Below are 23,802 nucleotides of genomic sequence, written 5' to 3' on the forward strand. Positions count from 1 at the left end.
TTTATATGTGTATTGGGTTTATGGGGCCAGGTTTCGGTGGGGGGGCTGCAGCCATGGCCTCTGTGAGCAGAGCCCAGCAGCTGCCCCAGGTCAGATCAGGGCCAGCTCCAGCCAGCTCCAAAAGGGACCTGATGCTGGCCAGAGCTGAGCCAGGGAGCAATGCTGGGTGGGCCTCTGGGAGAGCAGATTTAAGATGGGAAAAACTGCTGTGCAACAGCAGCTGGGAGAGAGGAGAGAGAACATTGAGAGAAGCAGCCTTGCAGTCCCCAAGGTCAGTGCAGCTGGAGAGCAGGAGGTGCTCCAGGCACAGAGCCGAAGTTCCCCTGCAGCCTATAGAGAGGCCCCTGGTGGAGCAGGCTGTCCCCCTGCAGCCCATGGGTCCCACATGGAGCAGATCTCCACGCTGCAGCCCGTGGAGGAGCCCACGTGGAGCAGGTGGATGTGGCCTGGAGGAGGCTGCGGCCCATGGAGAGCTCCTGCAGGAGCAGGCCCCAGGCCAGAGCTGCAGCCTGTGGAGAGGAGCCCACGCAGGAGCAGGGGGCATGGGGGGAGCTGCCGCCCATGGCGGACCTGTGCTGGAGCAGTTTGCTCCTGGGGGATGGACTCTGTGGGACGGAGCCTTGTGGGAGCAGTGCTTGAAGAGCTGCTGCCTGTAGGCAGCCCCTGCAGGCTTAGCTGGGGAAGGACAGCATCCTGTGGGAGGGACCCCACATGGAGCAGGGGCAGGGAGTGACCGTGAAAGAGCGGCGGAGATGAAGTGTCAGGGACTGACTGCAGCTCCCATTCCCCATGGGGAGGAGAACCTTTTTAGTTTGCTTTTAGTTTTTTCGCTGCTCCAGTCTACTAGTGATAGGCAATAAATTATATTAATCTCCCCTCTGATGAATCTGTTTTGCCAGTGATAATAACTGGTGATCTCACTTATTTCAACCCAAGACCTTTCCATCATATTTTCTCCCCCTTTCCCTTTGAGGAGGGGGAGCAGGGTAAAACCATCACAATATCAAACAAATTCTACAGTAAATCACAGAATCACAGAACCATTGGTTAGAGGGTACTTATGGAGCTCACGTAAGCCCAATCACCCTGCTCAAGCAGGGCCACCCACCACCTAAAGCAGGGTACCCAGGCCCACATCCAGACAGTTTTTGAAGATCTCCAAGGAGGGGGACTCCACAACCTTTGTGGGCAACCGGTCCCAGTGCACTGCTACCCACACAAGGAAAAACTTTTTCCTTATGTTCAAAGGGAAGCTCCCATGTTTTAGTTTGTGCCTATGGCCTCTTGTGCTATCACTGGCCGCCACCGATCAGAGCCTGGCTCCATCTTTTACATTCCTTCCCATCAGCTATTTAAACACATGTATAAGATCCCCCTTAGCCTTCTCCTCACAAGGCTAAACAGATACAGGTCCCACAGTCTCTCCTCATATGTCAGACGCCCCAGACCCCAGTCTTTGTAACCCTGCAGTGCACTCTCTCCAGTAAGTCACTATCTTTCTCATCCAGCACTGGAGCCACTACTTCAGATGTGCTCTTACCAGTGCTGAATAGAGAGGAAGGACAGTTGGTAGCTTTTCTAGATTTTATTTTTAGTTTAACAAGGAAAGATGGAAAGTTACTACATTTTTTGTTTTCACACTGAAATTCCAGTTTTCTCAGTAGGTGTCATGTTTTATAACCCTAGCAAAATTAAAATGGAAGCCATGAAGTCCTACACAGCTGTCCAATTCACAAATACGGAAACCAATTTTCTTGGGGCTTGTCTTTCCCTAGTACATCACAACAGCACACGTTCTTTTCCATGTAATTACCTGAGTGATTAGAAAACTCACATTTCAAATTTTACATTGCTTTGTGGCATGTGCAAAAAATGCTACAACGAGGCGTTTGCCTCAAGGAGGAATGATACCTCCATATAGCTTACATTCTCAAACACAAGCCTATTCATTTAGGAAACACAAAAAGGATTTGAGAAAAAAACAAACAAACAAACAAACAAAAAAAAAACCAGACAAAACAATACCTAGATCATATGAAAAACAAAACAAAGCAAAACAAAGCAAAACAAAACAACACACTTAAAGCATATCTCCAGAATACAACAGTATCTCAGACTAGTTTCCTAAAAACAGTAAAAAAAATATTTCAGTATAAAAGGATCCGTACTGTCTAAAAATCCCTTTACCATCTATACGGCAAGAGAAACAGATGCAGTACAGGCACAAATTATTCCTTAATAACCTCTTAAGATTTGTATTTCTTGCCTGCTTAAACATACCTCTGCATTTAAATAACAAAAGAACAAACACGAACAAAAACAAAAACACCTTAGCACATCCTTAGCATAATCTGAATAACATCAGAACATATATACATTGTGCTTTATCACAAAAATGTGTTAATCTTCAGAATAAATTATTATCTTAATCTGTTTTTCTAGATTTGACTGTATGGATACTAATGATTTTCAAAAGAATTTGTGAAATGTTAGTTTAAAAAGAAAAAAAAAAAAGTTTCCTAGACAATGTGACCAGCAGAGACAGTAACAAGGTTTCAGCAGAAATGGCATATGTATTTAATTGGTATTGAATGCTATTATCTTCATCACAACCACTTATCAGCAGCATCAAGGTAGAAAATAGTTATGAGATTTAGCAAGTTTAATTTCCTTTAACCTTTTAAGATAGTAATAACATTTTCTAAAAAAGGTTATGCAGCCTATTTATGTAGCAAGTCCATCAGAAGATGAAATTCTAGCAAGTGCAGATTATGCTTTCAGCCCTATAAGGACTTCACCTAAAACAACCCTAACAGGAAATGAATCTATTTAAGAAGTATTCTTGAACTTAGAAATTCATATATTTGATTTTGGTTTGTTTTGATAAAGGAGATTGGTAACTGCTTTTCAAATTCATTTATCCACTACTTTTTGAAAGAGGACTCCCTACTGCCTTAGGCTTTTGAGAAATGAGTCAGAACCTTTCTCGGTATAACAGAGTTATGATGCTCTAACAGAAAATTCCAGCTATTAGTCAGCAAAATTAGCCAGGAAAGATCCATATGAAACTGAAGAACCTGCAGTGTTGTAAAACAAAAAACTAAACTGAATTTCCTTAAATCTAATATTCACTTGAAGAATATCACTGCTGACAATACAAGAAAGCTTAAGATAAGTCTGACTTTATTAGATTTGTATTTAAATAGAAAATATTTAAAAGTGTATGCATGTAATTGCCCAGTAAGACAATACACAGAAGAGATTTAAAACAGAACTAAGGTTTAGGTTAGGAACATACACAGCCATACATACCTCCAACTAGACCTGGTACAGGGTATGGACAGAATTAGTACTACTACAGATGAAGATAAGCAGGAAGTTAGCTGAAAGGAATCACATCTTTTGCCATGAAGCAGACTGACCTTAAGGTACTCTTACTAGTCCTCCTATCCTAAAGGCAGCTTTTACAAACATTTAAAGGTTACCCCTCATTTCCATAGTGTCAAATGGCATGTACATTCTACATAAACAAACTATTCCCCACATCCACATGGGCTCCCCCATGTTGAATTATTTTCAGAAACAAAAGCATTACTTTTGTATTATAGATATTTTTAAATTAATGTTTTGAAGTTTATGAAGATAAACAGAAGGTAATTGTGAGCAATTCACACAATTTTTGAGACCAAACCAGTAGGAAAACAAATTAATCTTTAGTAAGGTACATCTCTATTGCAAAAGCACTACTTAGCTTGGAAAAAATAAATTTACTTAAAACTCTACATCTTAAATTTTCAAGATTATACAGCTGTATGTGTTTGAAGGAGGAAATAAAATGGGTATTATTCACAGTATTGGAACATACAGAAGCAGACATTGTTTCTTCCCTAAAACAAAGAGATTGCAACTGTCCTCATGATTTAAAACTGCCTTCTGCAAATCCTGCCCTGCGAGCCTATTTGATCAAGAAACTTTTTTTTTTTTTTAAAGATTTAATTTTTTCCACACAAAATGGGTTCAAACATTGTTGGCTGAGGATAATGCATTTCTGAATGTCTGAATGTGCTTTACTATGCTTCTTTAGGACCAGATGAACAGCTTAAAGACAATAAGACAATAGGCTTGTGTTCTGCTTTTGGTAGATCATACACAATCAGAAAATATTTATAAAATGGTGGTAATAAAAATCTCTGAGTCTTGCTGTTCAGTAACCATTCCGAACATTGGTGTTATGTCTGAACAGACTTATGTTCTCATTCAAGTTTTATGCTCCAAGATAAATATATATATAAAAAAAATATCCCCCCACCCCAAACGACAAAACTTCATCTTATCATTATAAACACTTCTGCAGCTTTTCTCTGCATAAACATGATTTTTATTCTTTCTGAAAAGTGTTCTGTCAAATTATCATAAACCTCTGAAGGTCAGTTTCTAAAGCACTGAACATTACCTGTGGCTCTCAGAGTTCAGTGAACAGGATATGGCATATGTTCCTGTCTGTGACATTAATACATGCAGAAAGAAGTCAGATTTTACTAGACTAAAGAGCATAGCGAACTGTGACACTCCATGCTCAAAACCAACATACATTAAATGTAAAGTTCATTTACTGACAATAACCTTCTTCTTTAAAAGCAACTCTTACAGAACTGCATCCAGATAAACAAGCTTTTTACAGGTTTTCTAAATATGCATGGCTCTATTACTGCTTAGGAAGGTAACTGAGTGGAGCACGTATGCTGTTTCCAAAAGCTTGTGAGTAGCTCCAAACCCTCAGAATTCTAAGTCTGTAAGTTTCTGCTATACTGACAAAATATCGTTAATTTAGAAACTCAGGCTACACCAGACCAGCATTAAAGAAGAAATTTTTAATAGCATTTTTCACATTTCTCCTTATGCTAAAAGTTATCCTTTGTATAAACAAGTAAGCCAGCCACAAGTGTTTTGACAGCACAAAAGTAATGTACCTCAGTTCTACCTGTAGAAATGCTGTCCTACAGATCTGGAAGTCATACAGCTATCCTATTTTAATTGCATACTGAACCTAATGCATCTAAAAATGCTGGTACAAAACATTCTGTTTTAATTACTCCTTTTTCTAACAAAAACAATTCATAGAATAATTCAATCCCTACCACGTGAATCCTAGGTACAATCTATGAACAGGAATATGTGGTTGTGTGCTGAAGAGGCTTTTAATTATTCTTATCTCCCTAGATTTTCCATCATTTAAGAGTTCTATAAATATCTCAAATTTTTGTAAGTATTAAGAACTCAAAAAGCACATTTAAAAACCTAACGCTGATTTTAAACAGCTGTGGATTTTAGGCATTAAGACTGAAAACTTTGAACTCGCACTTAAAAAAAAATCAATACAAGGGGAATAGTAACAACAAGATATTAGTGGGTTCATTACCTGCTGGCTGACTTGAACTTATTTCCAACTGACTATTTTCTGTAGACAATCAGATTGTTATAGCATTCTGAGAAATTAATAAATGAGCTCAACAAAAGTTTCAAGAAAATATATTTATTCATATTTTGTTCCCCATTATTCATATTTTAGCAAAGGAAGAAAACATAATAAAATAAGTATTCCTATGCACAAGGTATTAAAATATCACAAACATCACACTTCTGTTAAAAATTTTAAATAGTGTTTTTAAATTTAGAGACTGCATTCACTGAAAAGAGCAAGAGCTTTTATTATTTAAAAAATACTCGTATAGAAGTAAAAGTGAAAATGTTTTATTTCTTGTGGCTAGTGCTGAGTTCAAATCCTTAGAACACTGTAGAATATACATTAGACTAGCAACATTATAAACACCTGATGAGCATGCACAACAATTATACTAACTGAAGAATACAGACTGTAATTTTTCATGATACAACCATGATGAGTCTCTCAAGTAACATCAGATACAACTTCCAAATTTCTTTAATTACGGTAACACAAGCTCACCAAGTTAAAGTCCAGTGCTGCAGCAAAATGGATCTAAATCTGAGTTACCTCAAAACAAAACAATTACCAGGCAAGTACAGTTCCCATTCTGACATGTTTATACAGTTCTTCAGGATGGAATTGATACTTTCTTGGCAGAAGCTGAAGCAATTCCAGCTGAGATTTTTATTTGGATTAACAGAAATTGTGACAGCAATCTAGGATAGGTAAGGTTACCTATAGCTGTGCTTCAACAGCCATCAGGTTTTGTTTATTTTCTATGTACTATCTATTCAAACCAGTTTTCTTTTAGTAAAAAATGAACAGCATCATCAAATCCATTTTGGTACAGTGATTCCATTTTCTCTTGGTTTGGTGGGAACATAGCTTGATTAAGTCTTACTAGGTTGGCCAGAGACAGCTGCAACAGAGAGAAGTGCTAGAAATTAATATATCAAAGCAACTTATGTTAAGCTTGACTGTGTTGTTATCTGTTCTGTTATCTGTTTCATGTAGCATATGTAAAAACAAAACACCAGCATGGCTATGTCCATACTAGTAAATCACACATGTTCAGGTACATTGCTGAAAAACAACATAATTCACAGCCTCTAAGACAAGCTACTGTAAAACTGCCCAGAGTTTCTGAAATGTTTTAAGTATGGAAGCATTCCAGGAACTGTCTGGGGTAGTAGTAGGTGACACAAGCTAAACTTGCTTAAGTAAGTATTTTGACCACTTCCTAGTGTGAACAATCACATTCTTCAGAATATAGCATAATAGAGGGTCGTGAGGCACTGGAACAGGTTACCCAGAGAGGTTGTGGATTCCCCATCCCTGGAGGCGTTCAAGGCCAGGCTGGATGAGGCTCTTGCAGCCTGCCCTAGTGGTTGGCAACCCTGCCCAGAGCAGGGGGATTGAAAATGATGATCTTCAAGGTCCTTTACAACCCACAGAATCATCTAGGTTAGAAGAGACCTCCAAGATCACCTAGTCAAACCTCTGAACTAACACTAACAAGTCCTCCACTAAACCATATTACTAAGCTCTACTTCTAAACGTCTTTTAAAGACTTCCAGGGATGGTGACTCAACCACTTCCCTGGGCAGTCCATCCCAATGCCCAACAACCCTTTCGGTAAAGAAGTTCCTACTAATTTTCAGCCTAAAACTCCCCTGGTGCAACTTTAGCCCATTCCCCCTCACACTGTCACCAGGCATGTGGGAGAAGAGAACAATCCCCACCTTGCTACAGCCTCCTTTAAGGTATCTGTAGAGAGCAATAAGGTCACCCCTGAGCCTCCTCTTCTCCAGGCCAAACAATCCTAGCTCCCTCAGCTGCTCCTCACAGGACTTGTTCTCCAGACCCCTCACCAGCTTCGTCGCCCTTTTCTGGACTCACTCGAGCACCTCGATGTCCTTCTTGTAGTGAGGGGCCCAAAACTGAACACAGTACTCGAGCTGCGGCCTCACCAGAGCCGAGTACAGGGGGACAATCACTTCCCTAGACCTGCTGGCCACACTGCTTCTTATATAAGCCAGGATGCTGTTGGCCTTCTTGGCTACCTGAGCACACTGCTGGCTTGTATTCAGCTGACTATCAACCAATACTCCCAGGTCCTTCTCTGCCAGGCAGCTTTCCAACCACTCATCTCCCAGCCTGTAGCTCTGTTTGGTGTTATTGTGCCCCAGGTGCAGGACCCGGCACTTGGCCTTGTTAAACTTCATACATTTGGCCTCAGCCCATCAGACCAGCCTATCCAGATCCTCCTGCAGAGCCTTCCTACCCTCGAGCAGATCGACACACGCACCTAACTTGGTGTCATCTGTGAACTTACTGAGGATGCACTCGATCCCCTCATCCAGATCATTGATGAAGATATTACAGAGGACTGGCCCCAGTACGAACCCTGGGGGACGCCACTGGTGACCAGCCTCTGACTGGATTTGACTCCATTCACCACGACTCTTCGGGCCCAGCTACCCAGCCAGTTTTTAACCCAATGAAGCATACATCAGTCCAAGACAAGAGCAGCCAGTTTCTTGAGGAGAATGCTGTGGGAAACAGTATCAAAAGCCTTGCTGAAGTCAAAGTAGACCACATCCACTTCCTTTCCCTCATCCACCAAGTGCGTCACTTTGTCATAGAAGGAGATCAGGTTCGACAAGCAGGACCTGCCTTTCATAAACCCATGCTGACTGGCCCTGATCGCCTGCTTGCCCTGCAAGTGCCACGTGATGACACAAGATAATCTGCTCTGTAAGCTTCCCTGGCACTGAGGTCAAACTGACAGGCCTATAGTTCCCCAGGTCTACCCTCAGGCCCTTGTAAATGGGCGTCACATTTGCTAGCCACCAGCCTACTGGGACCTTCCCTGATAGCCATGACTGCTGATAAATGATGGAAAACAGCTTGGCCAGCTCCTCCGCCAGCTCGCTCAGTACCCTTGGGTGGATCCCATTTGGCCCCATCGACTTGCGTGCATCTAAGTGCTGTAGCAGGTCACCAACCATTTCCTTGTGGATTATGAGGGCCACATTCTGCTCCCCATCCCCTTCTACCACCTCAGGGTACTGGGTATCCAGAGAGCAACTGGTCTTGTTGCTGTGATAATAGAATCACAGAATGGCTTGGGTTGAAGGGGTCCTTAAAGACCATCCAGTTCCAACTCCCCTGCCATGGGAATGGACAAATCCCACTAGACCATGTTACTCAAAGCCCCATCCAGCCTGGCAAAAACATTCCCAGTCAACATTTTACGTATGAATACAAATGCAGCTTTTACTTCCAACAAAGTAAAAATTACTTAGCATCATAAAGGGTCATTTTGTTGACCTTCCTGGTATACTACTAAGATTTTAGAACTTTGTTTTTAAATAAAAACATTATTAAGTTGTTTACAAGAAAATTACAAACAGATTTAATAAAGATTTAAATACTTCATTTATACGAATAATTTAATATCTACTTTAGCCATATACTTTATCCATATAAATATTGCAACACAGTACCAAAATAATCATCATTTGAAAAAAATATTCACATTTTGACACTAACAGATGGCGGATGTTTGAAGAGAGAACACTGTTCACATTCCAATCCAGATACAAAGATAGACAACTCTGTTTTATATAGATTATGGTATTATTGAAATAAAATTTTTCTTAGTTCACATTTTTACAGCTCTAAAACATAAGGGTGCTTCAAAAATAACAGTTTTAAATGTTGCTCAATATTTTACACAAGTCTGCACTTGGAGAATCCAAGCAGCAATGCAACTCTGCAATTAATTCTCAAAATTAATCCACTCATCAACTCATTTTCTACCTCTAGATGCATTACATACTAGACACAAGCCGCAACCAAGAAACAAACTATGCATATATTATAAGTAAAATAAGTATTCTCATGCTTTATGATCATTTACCAAGTACTATGATGCTTGAAATCTCTGTGAAGCACTACAAAGACTCAGAAATTGTCACAGTTTAGGACACCAAAGAACTTATGTTTTCTGAATTTGAGTAAAATATATTAAGAACTGCCAAAGTGAAACTTAAGATGTGTAGCAACTATTACTAACCATTCTTTTTTCTTTCTAATGAAGTTTTTTTTGATAGCAATGATAAGCCTACTGCCTTCAGTATTTTCTTTCATCATGACGAAGGATGCAATACTGTGATAAAAGTCTGTGAGAAAAAGCTTGCAGAGACAGGAATGTCAACAATGAAAAGGAGGTCATAAAAATCAGTCTAAGCCTTAGTCATTAAACACGAACATTTTTGTAATATCAAAAAAATTCTGGAAAAGTGTAGTAGTTACAAGGTTCAAAATCTTAACATAAGCTCTACTGAGCAATGAAGTGTCAAGTGTATATCATTTCAAATGTACAACTTAAAACTCATATTTTAAATTCAGTTAGAGCAGCTTATTTCAGTATGTGTGAATGGATGTGCTAGTTTCCCTCTCCCGAGGTATTTTAGGGAAGTCTTAAGGTGTTTTTTTTATTATTTTTTTTTGCTCTGTAAACACTGCCTAACTGAAAACAAATGATATGTAAAGCAAGCCTAGATTATTTAAATTGAATAACCTCTGACATACTTACTCTATTTTGTACTACTAGATATATACACTTTCAACCTTTCTGACAAAATTTATTCTATGTTTTTCTTTCCCTTGTGTTTAAGGAAATATTTACACTCCATGTCAAAACAGAAAATGCCAAAAATATTATATAAAGGTAACATATATACAGAAAACAAACAATCAAAAATAAGCATGAACTTAACTACTCAACTACCTTTTATTCTTCTGAAGTTATTAAATAAACCATCAACTCACCATTATATCTTGTTTTGCAAGTTTAACATAGAGATCCACACGTCCTTTATCTTGTGGACAGATATCTAATCGACCGCTGAAAGGAGAAATTGTCACGGTTCGTCCAGCAGGCAAGACAGGAAGGCCATTGGTAAGGCCACCATCAACCCACTTCTACTGAAAAATAAAAAGTATTTTCAAAGTAGCTTTAGTACAGTATGGTAACGATCAAATACTTCATCCTTTCTGTTCCAGTCTCCTCTACAACCACTGTCTCTAAAGAAAGACTTTCTTTTGACAACCAAGAAAATTAAAGAGTTTTCTTCTCAGAATACCATGAGTAAGCAACTTGGAGGATAAGCAGCATAAAAATCAAGGAACTGACAATGTACATACACAGTGTTCAACAACATGCAACTGTATTTATAAATTCTCCAGACACTTAAAAGTTTTAATCAAGCTAAGGCAGCTTGTTTAGTTGATCTATTAAGAAAATGCCCCACAGAGTTTAAAAATACAAATTTGATGTCCACAGGTAAGAAAAAGATCACTACTATGACACATGAACCATTTCAGGTAAGGTATACTCCTGTCTTGAGAAGCAGGAGCAGTGTACATATATGCTGGTAAAGTGATTGCATGAGCTGAAACACATGTAACGTCTCTTACTGTCTCCTAGAGTTTCTTGTTTCCTTACATCCAAAAAAAACTATCATGCACCACACCACAAAGACAGCAGTAGCTGGAAAGCAGAGAATAAAAAAGTGGGAAGGAGCTAGATATCCATGCCAAATGAGAAGGAGTAGACATCAAGTCTGCTACAAGAGTTGAGTATAGGAGAGAACAAGGAAGAAAAAAAAAAAAAAAAAAAGCAACCAATGAATTTCTTGCAGATCCTCACATATTTCTTGATTCTGAATACAGTCCAGAGGTACAAGACTGATTTTTATGGAGGCTACAGTCAAATTCCATCCCAGCATAACCAAGGACAGCTGAAATTTTACCCTTTTTTTTTTTTTCATTTGCATAAATACCATGTTGATTTTGTTGGTTGTGTAACTTTTAGCTAATAGGTTTGTAGTAAGGAACATGAAACACTATTCTGTTAGTGTTCAGATTTTCCACTGACCCTACTTGAATCATAAACTAAGTGAAAAAGACCTGAATCCTGGAAAATCACTGACTAAAAGTCAATTATCTCATGATACTATAGACAGTGATCTCAAGCAAGAACTACTGGAGTTCTTGCTCCATGAGAAGCAGGCTGCATGCTCAATCTCCCCCTGAGCTGGGACACCGGAGATAAAGTGCATCTCAGGGCTGACTCCTCGAGGATGAAGCTTGTCTATGGACAAACACGGATGAGTAAGAACGGTGAGTAATTCACCTTAGGAGAGAATTCTAGAAGTGTGAGGCTGAGTTTAGAAACTCCTAATACACTGTAGTAGTCTCTCGTGTGAACCTTGCCATTTTCAAATCTTTAACTAAGTCTCTTTCTATTTTAGCAAATTCCGCTAAAATCATTGTTTTAAGTTGTCTGATACTTAAATGCTAAGTGCTGTTAAAAATCATACAGTATAATTTTGTTCTTTACCATAAAATTATATAATAAATCCTTAATTACATGTACTACTACATTGAAGTTGTGTAAAATCAATTCTGTAACACCAGTGTAATCTACCTCTTTACCAGTACATTGGTTTTACAAAACCATTCTGTAAGACAACACTATAGCTTCATCACGAAAAATAGTCAACTCAGTCATCTGAAGATGTTTATTTAGCTCAAAGATTAACATTGCCAGAGGTTCAGAAGACACCAACCCAACTCAAATAAAGGTTACGACACTTGGAGTAAGCTTGGTCCATGTAGAATCGTACAAGAAATTACTCCCACTGCTTCGAGGAAACGCTTGTTTCAACAAAAGACAGTATGCAGAGCAGAGGACCTCTCTACGGTTATTGGAAATGTAGTCCATGGGCATCTTAAATACCCAATCCAGGTAAAAACCTAGCCCACTGTGGTTAAGATCATTAACAGACTTAAGATCTCAGATGCTCTATCTGTATTACACACCCTTTTCCTTCCTGTTATTTTTAGGCCTATCAAACCAAACCAAAACACACTATGAACAGATTGTTGCAATGGCTACACTACCATGCAATTTACCCATTTCACCCCAGAAGTCTAGTCTCCTAGCATGCTTTGTGTAGATATGCCATCTTATTCTAGCATAAGCCAAACACTTCCTGAAAAAACAAAAACAAAAAAACACTGAAGTGCAATGCTGGGAACAATTCTCACCAGGGTTCAATCTCTACAGGCAGTACGTACAGGATAATAGGTTTGACTTTTTTTTTATAGTTTTCTAGCAGAAGTGCATCAGTATACTCCCTTACGCATCACACAATACATACCTCAGAAAACATACTATGTTTAAAAAAATTACTCTCAGACAACTTGTTCATGTATTCAGGTGACATAGGTAGCCCAGCAATGATCCAGACCAACTGTTCTGAAGCACACATACAGTTAGCCGACACAAGCAGCTGTCACGGCACAAGCCTGATTCCATGCTGCCATGGACTATATGGTCTAGGGAATTTGCTCCATGAAACTAGTGTAAATGCAGACAGTCAGAATTTTGATCCATTACAGCAGAACTTCCAGAAAACATGGAATATGATGCAAACATGATAGGTGGGCTAGTTAATATCCAATCCATCGTACAGAGGTCAGTGATTACCATGTTGGGATCACAAGGTTCCATTCCACATACCTGGCTCTACACTGCACACTCTAGGACCCCTACCCACACAGCATCATCATCCACTAAATAGAATAAAGATTCTAAGGTTTTTTGCTCTCATACTGCTCAAAGTGTTTTGGACTAGAAGTCACTTCCATTTACAGGCAACAGTTTTCTCAGATAAATAGGATTCCCAAAACACAAACGCACTGTATGAGAAGTCAGTGCAGATGTGCATAACTAATCCATTAAAACAAATAAAAATAAATTAAACCAACCTATTTCCCAGAAACTACGTTTGATGAATCTGACTTAATGAGAGTAGTAAGAAGCTTTGAGAATGACAAGCAGCTTTTAAATAACAGAAAACTAATTGTCCTAAAATATTCATTGATTTAACTTCTGAATGCAAAAAATAAAGCTAGGCAGGAATGAGAACTGTCCACTAAGAAAAGGCTGAAGGTGTTTCAGTAAATCCAACAAAACCCAGGCAAATCATAATAGCAGTGCTCATCCAGTAAAACGGGTTTTAAATCAATTTGGACAAAACTCTGATCCAACTTTTCAATTTGTTAATTGACAACAACATAAGAGGTTTAACAAAGACACTTCCTTCTCTTTAAGTAGTAGCAGAATGAACCTCAAACATCCATGCATGTCTCAGCAACATACAAATACTCCAATCAACAAAATCTTTAGACTCTGGCAAGATGCAAAGTCTCCATTTAACTCAAGCAGTCAGGCATACATTGCTGTATAAGTAATTCTAAAGCTGAAAAGCTTTCTGACATTCAAAATGAACTCAAAGTCCTTAGATAGAAATAATTTCTAGGGACAAATGGGTACAGTTTAGCAGTGATTTTTTTTTTATTTTTTTGCATGGTGGTCCCATGGGATGATAGATACTCTGAAGACATCATTTTGATGCATATGAGTGTACTGGGTCTGTCTGGGATGGAGTTAACTTTCCCTGCAGCTGCCCATACAGTGCTGTGCTGTAGCAAGAACAGCACTAGTATCACTCCAGTGTTGTGTCTATTGCTGCACAATACTGGCACCACATCAGGATTACCTCCAAGCCCTGCAAGGGCCAGCAGGCCAGGGGTGGGCAACTGATGGGGAGGGGACATCACCAGGGCAGCTGACCTAAACCAACCAAAGGGATATTCCATACCTTCTGGTGTCACACTCGGCAATAAAAGGTGGAAAACGGGAAGGAGTGGGGGGGCCTCTCATGGTAGAAGCTTCTGTCAACCTGAACAACCATTACACATTATTGCTTACCAGTACGTGGTCAAACATCACTTGATGGGAAGTAGAGAGTAACTTCTTTACTTTTTTTTTCCCCCCTCTCTTTCTGTGCTTCTGCATGGCCTTTGTTTTCGTCCCCCCAACCCCTTTTCCCTTTAATTAAATCATCCTTAACTCAAACCTTGAGATCTTTGCGTCGTACTTTCTCCCACTTCCTCTTTGAGGAGGGGGAGTGAGAGAGCAGCCGTGGTAGAACTCTGCTACCCACCTGAGTAAAACCACCACAATGAAGAAAATAAGGGAAAAAGTATAGTGTATTTTAGAAATAAAACATTTTTTTCTGCTTCTAGTGATTACAGACTAAATCAAATTATTTTAAAATGTTTATATATTTATGTAAAAGAGTTCTTGGAGCTAAGTAAGCTATAGGAAAAAGGTTAAAAGGTTTTCCTATAATAGTGTATGCCTTTCAAGATTTCATAGCCTTGCACAATAGGGAAAATATAAGGATTTTAATGTTTGTTCAGAGTTAAGAGTTTTGAAAGTGCTTGGTGAGGCACATTATCATGTTCTCAACAGAATTATAACACATACGTAGACACAGGTGCTTCAGGAGTGTACAAGCTGCCAAGACCTCTCTTATCATTCCTTCCATTATACAGGAAAGCAGAGTGATTATTCTTTCAGTTGCAGTCTTTTAGAGTTGGCAACACAGCAAGTCATAAAAAGTGTCTTTACTAAGGGAGGCTGCTTCTCATCGTAAATGTTAAACGTTATATCTAGGGAACAGCTCCACACTAAAGACATCACTTCAGTCTCAGCAGTCCTCATTTTTGAAACAATATAGGAACAAATTCTTGTCATCTTCCACAGTGTTAACCTCCAGTGTCCATAGAAACAATAACTTCTACAAAATACAGTACTGCAATCCCCACCTAACTTCCCTTACAATCAATTATACCATAAATGAAGGATGCTCTTGAAGAAAAATAAAATAAAATAAAAGGAAAACGAATAAAAACAGAACTCAAACATAATGAAACATTACCTCTCCTTTATATTCCACTGGCTTCATTCCTGCATACACCGGTATAAAACTACTTGCTAGCAGGACCTAGAGAAAAGAAAGAAGGAATGAAGGGGAAGAGTGAAGATAAGGCAACAAAATAATTCTGAACCAGTAAATATTTTCATACTTATTTATCTCTATTAAAAAATACAGCAGTAGCAAATAAATACATTAGTTTTACATATAATCATTATCATCTTAAAAAGTCTTGCTGCTAGGGTTTCTTAAAACGTGATTAAAATGATTCAGTAGGTTTAATGATGACAAGGACAACTTTCAAAGCAAAGTTATCAGAAATTGATTGACTTATTGATTAATATGATACAAGAGTATGAATTTAATCTCACACAACATCAAGTAAATCTTTGATTTTGCGGAAATATGTATATTATAAAAAAAAAAAAAGCAATACAGAGCATTGACAAAAAAAAGAAGCCAATCCAATCATTCTTCTGGCATGTAAATGCAGTGTTTAATAATCTAATAAATCAGATTTTGGAAGTAATTCAAAATTTCCAGAATATTATAAACAGCCTGAAAATTCACATATGTACATCCTTCATGAGTTTAATACTTTACATTTAATGTTTCAGTATGAACAAATTTTTACTTCAAGCCCACATTGTTGTCTACTGCAGTTCTCAATTTATTTATTTTTTTTTAAGACCACGACACCTTTTCTGTTAAGTATAGACGTGCATACACATATAACTTTCTGACCACCATCATAGATCCACTTAGGATCTATGAACATGTGTGTGTGTGTGGCATGCACCTACTTATACGTACATATACCCAACCATCCATCTATAATCTACAAAATTACTATACTACACCTCAAAAATGCTGAGGTTTGTGTGTCAGAAATTTTCATATAGCTAAATGTGGTCCATATGCATGCCACGTGCTTGTGTGTGGGTATGAGAAGCAGATCTTAGGAACAGAAAAACATTACAGACAGCGGTATATACAATGTGAAAGGCAATCAGGTGCAAACAACAAAAACACAACCCATGGGGATTACAGAAAAAATGCCCAACCTTTCAGTATTAAAAACCTCTCCTCCACAAATATGGATTAAGGCTCTATATGAAGCCTTTAACTCTCACTTTGACAGCTCTTTTTCTTGCTTGTTTCTCTTCCCAGTGATCTAAAGCACCAGAGACTTGTCTGAACTTACACAGAAAGATTTTGTCTTCTATTTTTCAAAAGTGAAACATTAGCTATTTTTCTACCAGACAACCTTCCCATGACAAAACCATCAGAAAAGGTGTACCTCAAACCCATTTCTCTAAGCATCCAGAAGGACAGGGAAAGAAGGAATTCCTCTTCAAAGCTTCCTGCTTATTCTATATTCTCCTTTACTCTGCAATATCTTAGTGTCTTCTACTAAAATGCAACCAATTATTAGAACATTTTCTTTACAAGCACCTGAATTCCTCCTACCATTTTATATCAGCTTATGTTTACAATAATGATCCAGATTTTTAAAGTGGTATTCAAAAGTAGAGAGATGGGCATTAGATGGGCAAAGATATGCTTTCCATCAACAGTTAAAATAGAGTTTATAAGGTGCTTAAGACAATATGACTATTCTCCACAAACTGCTGCTATTTTTAGTTTTTTTTTTTTAACACAGGAATTCTTTTTGTTCACTTTCTTTTGTGATTGAGCATAGTAAGTGATATGAGTGAAATAAGAGATGCAAAATGATGAACAGAATTGTTAGAAAACTTGAAGATTCTCTATTTTATTCTAATCTTCTAGGTAATTAATCATTAGTTACCGTTTGCTTTTTTTTTTTGTTTGTTTGTTTTTAAAGTAGGCTTTAAAGTAGTGCAAGTGGTACTAGCACAAGGTAGTACTTCTAAAACAAAGAAAGGAAACATTATAAATAAATTTTAGCAAAATTTCTGAAACTTTGGGATCAAATTCTGCTTGTTGTCACACCACTGTAGCCTAAGTGAGCATTTGAATAAAACAGTTATTTATTGTATACCTAATACCATACTCCTGTGCATTGAAGAATCTCATGCATTTTTATTTAAAGCAACTACATGCAACTTCATTACCTTAATGAGGTCCTCTCTGGAGGCAAAACTTGAAAACAAGTAATTTCTCCCATTTCTCACGTTAGTGACTGATACATAGAGACGATTTTCAACGATCTCATGAGCATTAGAAGGAAGAATAGACTCTATGCCTTCCCTAGAACAAAGAAAGTGGTAAACATTATTCACCATCATTATTTAAAGATCTTGCAAATATATTATGGGATAAAGAAAGAAAGTTGAGATCCAACAGCATGTAAAAAATACGCTTACCGTCCATTTTTATTTTGAGAGCTTCACAAAAATAGATTTAATAGATACATTAAGACTAAGTACCTAAGTCTTTTCATAAAATCATAACCAGGCGTTACTGCGCCGAAGTCCAATTTTCTAATTTCCTCTGCAAATCCATAGGTAAACTGTTCACATTTCTGAAAATTAAAATATTCACCATTAAGGACGTTTTCATTATAGAAAGTAAATTTAACTGTGGTATCTAGAACATACTAACAGCTAAGACTTTAATCAATATAACACCATATTAAGATATTTTCCTGTATGTGCTCAGTTTGTAATAAGATAGCTATAACAAATTGTTGATCTTGTCATAAGAATTAATTTCTAAGAACCCATATATAAGAATTCTTAATGAAGCAGTAAACATAAATAAAAAGAAAACAAGCAACAAACATCACACACACAAAAAAAAACAAAAAAACAAAAAACACCTCCCTACGAGTGAAATACTACATTTACTACAGCTGATAGAAGACAAAGGATCAAAAGACCAACTGAAGAAAAACAGGTTATAGATTCCACGGGACAGAGAACATTTTTCTACGTGAGCTGAAATGCCTAGTGTTAATGACTGTGAAAAAATAGCTTGAAATGTGATCTATACAAACTTTAAAAGAAGTAAAAGAATACAAAATTTTTATTTTATTTTATTATTTTTTTTTTTTTTTTTTTAGCAAAAGAAGACTCTTAAGCCCTGAATTTAGGAAAAACCTGAAATACAATCTTACCCAACTTTTTGAAACTGCTACTCAATAAACATACTGTGCATATATGTTTACAAGACTGTAAACACTGTCTAAAAATAGTTTGGGGTTCTTGGCTTATTAGCTTCTTGCATGAAGAACAAATATATTGATAGCAACAAAGTAAATGATTGACATGACTGGTGAAATTCAAAAAGATGACAGGTGAATGAGGAGAGAGTATATAGAAGAAGCAACAGGAAAAGAGTTGGGGTGAGGGCCAGCACAAGATGAGGAGCGAGCTGGCTGGGGCAGTTTAACTCCCTCACATCATTTGGACTTTCAGCACAACTGTGATAGAGCAGTTTCCTAAGTGAAAGGTAGAGATGTGGTTCTTGCATCTGCTTTTCCTGTATGGCCTTCTAACAAACGTATCAAAAATGCTAGTCAGGATTAAGACTTCTATACCTCTTAAAGCAACGATCCCTGTAAAGACTCATGCTAATTCATTACACATAGGTTAAATTTGAACTTTTACTCTAGGTAGAACTTCACTCACCAAGGACAGAAGAAACCCACAAACCTCTACAGATTATAAAAGCATCTCAGAAATACTATCTTTAGATCTAAAATGTCTTAATAAAGTGACTAAAGTGACAGGGAAGTCAGAGTAATAGGGAGCTGGACAACTCCAAATGAATGACAGAACTTCTTTCCATATTACAAATGCTAAGAAATGATCATACTCTCAATTCTTGCTGTCAAAAGGGACAACTTCTTGCAGCTATGAATTATTTACAATTTTTAGTGCCAGAAACTTTAAACGGTGCATCTAAATTTTAAATAGTGACTGAGAACATGTTTAGAAATGGTAACTACCTGTATTGATTTAAGCAAACTTGACATCTAACATGATCAAGTACTTCTGAAAGGAATAGGTAATTCTCTGTAATGCTGTAAGCCTTCATACATTTGAAAATCTGTCCCTAGAATTCTCAAGTCTCTTGCCTTTTCAATAGTGACAAAAACCTAAGACACATCAGAAATGCATTTACAAGCTGTCATGTTAGAACAGCAATAGTCAAAACAAGAAATCCTCAGTGTTACATTGCCTCCTAGTTCATAAAACTTTGCATTAGAGCTTTAAGACCATGAAATGGAGAAAAGTCCTAATTACAACTTGTATAACACTGCCATCACTCCGAAAATAAATAAAACCTAATAGATGTCAGAATTACAGTAGTGAATATCAGGTATTTTGACAGTTAGAAATATATAATAAATGTAATAATATATTATACTGATATGAAAAGTTAGTAGAAATTTCAATAAAAATAAATAATATTAAAATGAAGTATTTTCTATTCAGCACACAACACTGCCCTTACTTAAATGCCATAAGAATTAGGAAATATTTCTGACCCACCAATTTCTCAATTTTCCATTCAAACAATATAATAGAATAACTATAATGTCAGTAAGAAAATTAAAGGGCTAAAAAGTTTACACATTCTTTTAAGTTTATGTTAAAATGGTATTTTCAAGGTAAAACCCATCAGGCTCAATGTAACATAGACAATTTCAACAAACATAAAAACCAAAAAATTCTTCTCATATATTTACTTAGAAATATCTTTGTAACTTGTATCAGGCTGGGAACAAATTTTCATGCCCAGAACCTAGAATAAAGTAGAAATATTTCCTTGGGGTATTAAAAGGCTAGCTGTTTATTATATAGGAAATCAGTGCTTATCATATAGGAAAACTGGGTTAGAGGTAAATATTATACTATGTGAAGTTGAAACTGAACTACTAAACAAAGGTTACAGAAAAGGAAAAAAAATATGAATAGAACATATATAATGTTATCTTCACAACAGAGTGGAACTTGGCTAATATCAAACCGTATAAAGAATGCACTTGAGGGGGCAAGGGTGAAGAGGCCAAGGAGGAACTTACTGTTGAAAGCAACAGAAGTATAGCTAACTCTGCAAGCTAAATTTGTGTCATAGCAGAAATAAAATAAGAGTTCAGTGGCAAAACGTGGTCTTAGCTGACACCACTGTCTGAATCAAAAGCCATTAAAGTCTTTACAGAGAGGCACGGAAAGTTACCTGATGTTCACTAGACTGAAACCTAAGGGTACTCAAAACAAATAAATTATCTAGCAGTCCAACCCCTTCCAATAATGCCGTTTCTGATAATTGAAAAATATTAAAGAAATATTAACATTTCAGCAAGGCAGAGTCCTCTACAAAGCAAAGTTTCTACAGGCACATCAGGAGGGTGAAGCAGCCTTAAGCTATGGGGAAAAACAATCAAATGTAACAGAACTGGATAAGAAGTAATGTTTTCACAGAAAGCCCGTTACGGAACAGTCATCGAATATCACTTCGCTGTCTTTACATTATACCACCACATCCATGGTGAGAAAAGAGTGACTAAAAACTACTGCCCCTCGTTCTGTCACTACAGGCCTTGGTGAAAGTTTTCTCCACCTTCCTTCTTTATGTATTGAAAGGTTGCTATAAAGTCTCCCCAGAACTTCTCCAGCCGGACAAAAAAAATAGCTCTCTAAGCCTTTCTTCATAGGAGGGATGTTTTTTTTGTTTTTTTTTTTTTTTTTAAATGTGGGCCCAGAATACAATCGGCTTTCTGGGCTACACATGCACAAAGCCATCTCATGACAACTTTTTCATCCACTAGTATCCCCAGGTCCTTCTCTGTGGGGCTGCTCACTATCAATCCATCACCTGGTCTGTACACCTCTGCCCCACACAGGTTGCACCTGGCCTTTCTGAACTTCACGAGATTTGCATAGGCTTCATTAAGCCTGTCAAGGACTCTCTAGGTGCTGTCCGTTACCTTTCATGTATCAGCCACACCACTCAGTTTGATGTCAAGTGCAAACTTGCTGAGGGTGCAATTAATCTCACTATCTATGTCACTGATGAAGGCATTAAATGGTATTGGTCCTAGCACAGACCCTTTAGGGACACCTCTTGTATCTGTTTTCCACATGGACACTGAACTGTGGACTGTAGCTCTTTGGCTTAACAGCCACATCCAATTCCTTATCCATCTAACAGTCCATCCATCTAACATGTCTCTCCAAGTCAGTAGCAAGGACATGTGGGACTGTATCAAAGGCCTAACATGTATGTGACATGCTAGAACAATAGCTTGCGAGGGTTAATCCTCCTTTGGCATACAGTGCTGTTATTGCTATTTAGCCCTGAGTCTAAAGCTGGTGCTGTCTAAAGCTCTCTAATGGAGCACAAACTGCAAGGAGCCTATGAAAATGAGAGCCCGTGTGTGATGCTTTGACTTTAAGAATACAATCATCTCTCATTTTAATCTCCTCTCACAAAGGACGGTGCAATACATTTGCTTAACAAAGCCTGCCTCTAGCCAAGAATGCACAATGATTAAATAAAATACAGATACATTTTGTCATACTAGAACTGAAATATATCTGGTTGCATACAACCCAGCATTTAGACGCATTATATTTGCGTAGCTTAAAATACATAGTCCACACAATTTTCTGCTATAAACCGAGCACCAACTTTTGTCATAAATTCTTACTTCATAAACATTTTTGTCCATGCTTCATAGATTTTGTTAATGAAAACACATAAATGAGTCCTGTTTCTTTACGAGAAGCAAGAAACAAAATATTTACATTTAAGCAATTTAATGGTAGATGAGTATATTTTTAAAATATTCTTTGAAAATGATCATGTCCTATACTTATGAGTTTATTAATTTACCTCTATATTGTCTGGTACTGTTAATAGGACAGTGGCAGCCAGGGATCCCGCAGAAGCTCCAGCATAATCTTTTACAACTTTCAGTAACTTCTTACCATGTCTGTAAAGAGCAGCTGCTGCCCCCAAGTGGTAAATACCCAGAAACCCACAAGCTGCAAATGACAGATTGATATGTTTCATTTTTGCTGTGGAAATAAAGTTTTGCAGTCAGGACAAGGACCAGTTACTTTTATCTTATAACACAAATCTATTTTTTGGCAAAGAACACGTAATATATAATACCTATATAAAAAACAGTTTACATGTATTTTAAGATACTAAGCACTTTTGATTACCAAATACCTCAAACAAGTAGCTGTTCAAGTTTATCAACTCCAAAATTGAGAACCACCATTCTAAAATCCTTAGCACAAATCCCCTTTTCAATCAGGACATTAAAAATCCATCTATATATAATGTAACCGCACATTTTCATATAATTTGTCAAAGAAATACAGAAGTAGCAACTTAAAAGTATTAAAAGTTATGTTGGAGAGGGAACACAAACACCCCCCCCCCCCCCCCCGGTCAGAATCAAATTAATTGCAAAACTGCTGGCCTCTCAAGTTTTATCATAATCCCTTTATATGTACCGCCTTGAACCCAATATAATTCTCCAGAGAAGCGATTTCTGTCCTTCATTTTTGGAGTCCATCTATTTGCTACTACTAGTATTCAATAGACAAATCCTCATAAAGTCATTTCGTATTTAGAAAGGAAAAATACAGAACATATCACTGGTACTACTAAAAAGAAGACAGAAAAAACAATGAGGTAAAATATAAATACAAAGCAAAAGTTTGTTCATAAATGTGTGAACACACTCAAAGCATCAAGCACAGAAAAAGAGAAAGTGTAAGTTCTGATTGTTAGGGGTGGTTTATTAAAAAAGAAAAAAATGTAAGGCTATATATTATATTAGCTCTTTTGTTTCTGCAAATAATTATAATTGTAAGAGCAAGATATTCTACATTTGCACAGATTCACAAGATGTTGTACAGGTTATCTTAGTACAGAATTTAAAAATAAAATCTTGTACATTTGGGTACATGTCAATATGAATGGGACTAAATACATCAGTACACTCAGGAATATACCTGATTGTTCTGGTTATAATAATGAGATAGCTGATGACATTTTTATTTTGGAAACCACCTACACACTATGTTGTCAGTTCTGATGAAGAGAAGGAGACATACGGCAACAGATTTTTGGCTAAGTTGCTCTTCAGCTCAGTGATGGGAGGAGTAGGAAAGATGAGGGTAAGCAGTGCTTTCTAAAACCAGCAGATATGGAGACATGCTAAACTTAACTTTACCTACAGTTATGTTTAAATTCAGACTGCAAATGGGCCTCTCTGTTTAAGCAGAAGGATTACTATTTCCCTTAAAAAAGAAGAAAGCAGAGTATCAGGGCATTCCACTCGCTGTTTTACAAGGACAGTCATTCTGCTAAAACACCACACTCTCATAAGGTAATTTATCGACTGCATTTTATCCCCCCTTTACAAAGGAAACACTTGCATATGCATTAGTGAGTACGAACACCTGTAGCTTGCATCTAACACATTCAGTACTGATAGAACAGAGTTCAGGGTGATTTTTGCTTCGGGAATGTGAGAAAAAG

The 23,802-nt window shown here is 37.4% G+C and overlaps 1 protein-coding gene across 9 annotated transcripts in view; it reads right to left on the reverse strand.

The window, feature by feature from the left end:
- PNPLA4 (patatin like phospholipase domain containing 4) overlaps nucleotides 1-23,802 on the reverse strand; it is a 50,558-nt gene that overhangs the window by 20,669 nt on the left and 6,087 nt on the right. For 3 of the 9 annotated variants that reach the window (XM_068682408.1, XM_068682388.1, XM_068682397.1), the window contains exons 4-9: nucleotides 22,138-22,322; nucleotides 17,721-17,815; nucleotides 17,406-17,541; nucleotides 15,313-15,378; nucleotides 10,286-10,438; nucleotides 8,864-9,646 (exon numbers count right to left, since the gene is read on the reverse strand). In XM_068682408.1, coding sequence (XP_068538509.1) covers nucleotides 9,479-9,646; nucleotides 10,286-10,438; nucleotides 15,313-15,378; nucleotides 17,406-17,541; nucleotides 17,721-17,815; nucleotides 22,138-22,322 — 803 coding nt within the window. In that variant the 3' untranslated portion in view covers nucleotides 8,864-9,478. Of the gene's footprint in view, nucleotides 1-5,517; nucleotides 6,384-8,863; nucleotides 9,647-10,285; nucleotides 10,439-15,312; nucleotides 15,379-17,405; nucleotides 17,542-17,720; nucleotides 17,816-22,137; nucleotides 22,323-23,802 lie in introns of those variants that run through there. The other 6 variants (XR_011096740.1, XR_011096750.1, XR_011096755.1 and 3 more) reach the window with 4 other exon arrangements.

Source organism: Anas acuta, chromosome 1 (genome assembly GCF_963932015.1).
Source record: "Anas acuta chromosome 1, bAnaAcu1.1, whole genome shotgun sequence".
Classification (NCBI taxonomy): Eukaryota; Metazoa; Chordata; class Aves; order Anseriformes; family Anatidae; genus Anas; species Anas acuta.